General features: G+C 41.6%; 1 protein-coding gene across 1 annotated transcript in view; it reads right to left on the bottom strand.

Annotated features, from left to right (window-relative positions):
• LOC106525323 (Y-box-binding protein 2-A) overlaps positions 1-3,639 on the bottom strand; it is an 8,166-nt gene extending 4,527 nt beyond the window's left edge. Inside the window, exons 1-7 of the mRNA XM_014019515.1 lie at positions 3,482-3,639; positions 2,596-2,659; positions 2,485-2,518; positions 1,945-2,034; positions 1,614-1,862; positions 1,432-1,523; positions 1,132-1,348 (exon numbers count right to left, since the gene is read on the bottom strand). Of these exons, the coding sequence (XP_013874969.1) occupies positions 1,132-1,348; positions 1,432-1,523; positions 1,614-1,862; positions 1,945-2,034; positions 2,485-2,518; positions 2,596-2,659; positions 3,482-3,560 (825 nt within the window). The 5' untranslated portion in view covers positions 3,561-3,639. The remainder of the gene's footprint in view (positions 1-1,131; positions 1,349-1,431; positions 1,524-1,613; positions 1,863-1,944; positions 2,035-2,484; positions 2,519-2,595; positions 2,660-3,481) is intronic.
• Positions 3,640-3,941: the final 302 nt, after the last annotated feature.

The raw sequence follows: 3,941 nt of genomic DNA on the forward strand, positions 1-3,941 counted from the left end.
ATCAAAGTCCCTACTACTGCTCATTCCACAAATGCATGTTCCTTACAAATGTGGCACTACTTAAARGGAAATTAACAGGTTTCTCTAACAGTATGAGATTTATTACCAAGAAGCATTGTTAAAGATTTAATCCAAACCCAAATATTATTACATTTTCTAAGTTTATATTTTGTGTAGAAAGGCTACGAATAGACCTTTTTGTAATTGTATGAAAACACTGGAATTGTGCAAATTCAACAAGCTTAAAAAAGCAGATTTATAGCTTAGATATTTCTGAAAAAAAAAAAGCAACTCATCTATGATCCTAAACAGGAAAGTTAAACACAAATCAGTTTAGCACAAATACACCGAGTCTGTAGAACGAGTTAAATTTACTGGTTGAATTTCTGCAACTCCAATGGGGTTTTTATAGCAACCTTAGCGTTTAGCATGAAAACCATGTGAGCTCAGCTTGCTTTGCACATTTGTAACAATTTAACAAAATGGTCTTACTTCAACATCTACAACCATGGCAAGGCAGTTTCAGTTAGCTGTAGCACTTCTAGCACTATTAGAGTATTTGTTAAAATAACCATCTTTCTAAAGTGACAGTAGTGTAAAGGTTTACTTGTGGGTCCTATAGTTTCTAATATTTATTACTTGTTACTGTAAGTGACTGAACTGCCTGTAATTTGCTTGAATCTAGATCTGTTTTAAAAGAGATTGGACTTGTTGTGCTTTGAGACTAATTGTTGTAAACTGGTGTTTTACGGATCAAACTGACTGGATTATGGAGCTACCTGCAGCAGGTAAGATGGTAATTGCTCAATGTTTTCACAGAACCCACTCAGAAGACCTGAACTATCACTTTGACTGCATTGATCCTGATCATCTACATMACACGCAATCAAAACTGGTCACATGTTGATAAAAGTTAATCTGGTTCATTGATCTACTCTTTCCTTTAAAACGCTGGTTTGATTATTTTGGATCTTTTGGAGGTCATTGCCCAATTCAAGGCCATTTTGTTGAACTTTAACTCTTGTTTGAGTTGGGTCATTCATATTGTTCTGCACCGAACATTTCAGATCAGGTTGATAAAGCGTCACTAAAAGCCTGGATTCAGTTGGACCCACAAATCGAATGACTTGCTTTTGTAGTGGAGGACTCTGAGGCTCTCTGCCTGCGTCGTCTAGGAGGGCGCCGCTGTTTCTGGCCTTGGCCATCTGTTGTTTCTCCGTTGGTGTGAGGGCTGTCTGGGGTCTCCGCCTGCTTCCCCTCATCCTGCTCCTTGGTCTCCACTGGAGGCGGCGGCAGCGGTTTCTGGTCATCCGTCGACTGATCGGGAGGTGGGCGAGGGCGGTACGGTCTGCGTTTAACACGGACATTTTAAAACTGAAAATAGGAAACGGCTCTAAGGAGTTCAGGGGTCTTGTGTCAGCATTAAGTTACCTGCGATAAGGACGCCAGAAGCGGCGGCGTGGAGGTCGCTGCTGTGCCTGATCGCCGTCTGCGACCTCATCCTTAAGTTCCTCGACTTCACTCTGATGAAAAGACAAGAAAAAAAAAGTTACAGGAGCAGCTGTTTTCATTTTAAAAACCAGAGGTTCAAACACGTTTAGGCTTCAGCTCACGTTTTGAACTTCCGGTCGTGGTCTCCGCGGCCTCCGACGACGCAGCTGCTGAGGCCTTCCCGTCACGTTCTCTTCCGTTCTGTTCCCCTCGGGAGCAGCCACTGTCTGGTCGTCGGATGGTTTGCTCTGGTCGCCAGGGAGAGGACTGCGGGGGAAGAACCGTCGACGGAAACGCCGTTTGTTGGGAGCGTAGCGGCTGCCTTTTACCGGAGCGCCTTCGGGGCCGGTCACGTTGGCGGCCTCCGAGCCCTGGGTAATCCGAAACAGAACGACAGATCTAAAACTGGAACTGTTAACGTGATTTAATCATCCGAGTTTCTCCTCTTTTTACCTTGGCTGCTTCTATTACGTCAAACTCTACAATTTCCCCATCTCCAACACTGCGAAGAAACTTCCTAGGATTGTTCTTCTTGATGGCAGTCTGAAGAAAATATTAAAAAATATATATATTTTTGGGGTGGTGTCATGATTTTTTTTCCCAAGTACGTTTTTGAATTTATGTCTTTAAACAAATCATGAATCCAACACTGAAGTATTRTTGCACTGAAATATTTCATCATTGCGTTTCCTGATATCATTTCTCAAAGGCACAATCAATTTTTAATTGAGGCTGAATGAATGGATTTATGAAGAAATGTGAAATACAAAAGCAGTGTTCTGATCTCTCAAAATAAATGAGATTTTATCAGATTTTTATGCACATACTGAACGGTGTGCTCTTTATACTTTAATTAGAATATGTTGGAGAAATAAATGGCAAAACCCAATATTTCCTGATTTCATCACTGAAAAATACAAAATCTAAGTCATCACTGATTTTATTTGGTGCTTGAGTGGAAGGACTGCACAACTCCTCTATTAAAAATCTTACCTGATGAACAAAGACATCTTCCTTTGTGTCATTYCTGTGAGAAATTAAAGTTTGAGACGTCAATATTTAAAACAAATAAATAAAAAAAAGCACTACAGTGAGCAAAAATACCTGTTTATGAAGCCATAGCCGTTACGCACATTAAACCATTTCACCGTGCCTTGAACTGCTGAGGCTGCAACAAGAAACAATGTTCAACATTTTACAATAACTTCTCGTTGTGTTAAAACACAGCTACACGGCCATGTGCTGTTATCTCGCTCGGATTAATGGCAGTCTGACTTTTATCATCAATCATTAACAGTGAGACTTTGAAACCAGCTCTTTAAGTAGGTCATAAAGCAGAGCTGAGCAACTTGTTAAAAACCACATATAAAAATCTAATTTATATTTTAAAAACAATGTATAATATTAGAAAAATCAACTATGAAGCCTTATTAAAACAAGAGGGTGGTTTTGTTCAAATTAAAACACTTAAAGGCTTTAATTGGTACTTTTTTTTTGTTTTAATCTTCAGTAGAATGAGTTGCAGCTGTGAGTGCGCGCGTGCGCACTTCTTGGCCTGCTGAAGCGCGCTCGCGACAAATGAAGATTCGGGTCACGTGCCCGCACTTTTACTAGCTGTATTAGCCCATTTTTCTCCTTTAAATTGACAATAAATAAATAAAAATAAAAAGACAGTATTTAAAGTCACTTAAATTGGAGCCCATTTGATTATACAAGTCGTGGTAAAATTCTCAGTTTAAGAAAATGAATAAGTTTATCATAAGTTGGTYTAAATGAAACCTGAAGGTTTGATTTTGGCTGCGGTTCGGCGGCGCTAACAGGTGTCCTGTCAGTGAACGGGTCCAGATTTATGGCTGTCTGTCGAGTTATCTTCACCCTCCATCGCCAAAACAAGCAGCCAACTTCTACAGCAGGTCAACAAACCGTATTAGCTTGCACGAGGATATTATCGCCCGTCACTTCCCCCTGAACTAGCTGGTTTTTAACCCACCTATGACTTTCCTCTCGGGCTGGGCTTTGGGCTCCAGCGGTGGTGGAGGTGGAGCGCTCTGCGCCTCGACGTCGGTCATGCTCGCTGCTGTTCGGCTGCTGTTCTCTCCTCTGGGTTAACCCCCTCCCTCTTTACTCCTCCGCTCTTCCCCGAAAGTTTTGCGCCCGCCCCCCCGGCTAAGTTTTTATGCCCAACATGCCCTCCCGCCGCCCGCCGGAAGCCGCGCCCTTATTGGCTACGCCAGAGCTCGAGCTGGGATCTAATTGGCTGCGGCTGTGAGGGCTGGGTCGTCCAATTGGGAGGGAAAACTTGACAGGTGGTGGTGAAGGAGGACAGCCTGATTTCTAATGCTGGAGTTACTTTTAACATTTAAACACGATTCTGTTAAGATTTGAATAATAAAAATTATATTTTTATAATGAAAATTAATGTTTGTAAGAAACAAATGATTTATGTTGGC

Source organism: Austrofundulus limnaeus, unplaced genomic scaffold, assembly GCF_001266775.1.
Source record: "Austrofundulus limnaeus strain Quisiro unplaced genomic scaffold, Austrofundulus_limnaeus-1.0 Scaffold223, whole genome shotgun sequence".
Taxonomy (NCBI): Eukaryota; Metazoa; Chordata; class Actinopteri; order Cyprinodontiformes; family Rivulidae; genus Austrofundulus; species Austrofundulus limnaeus.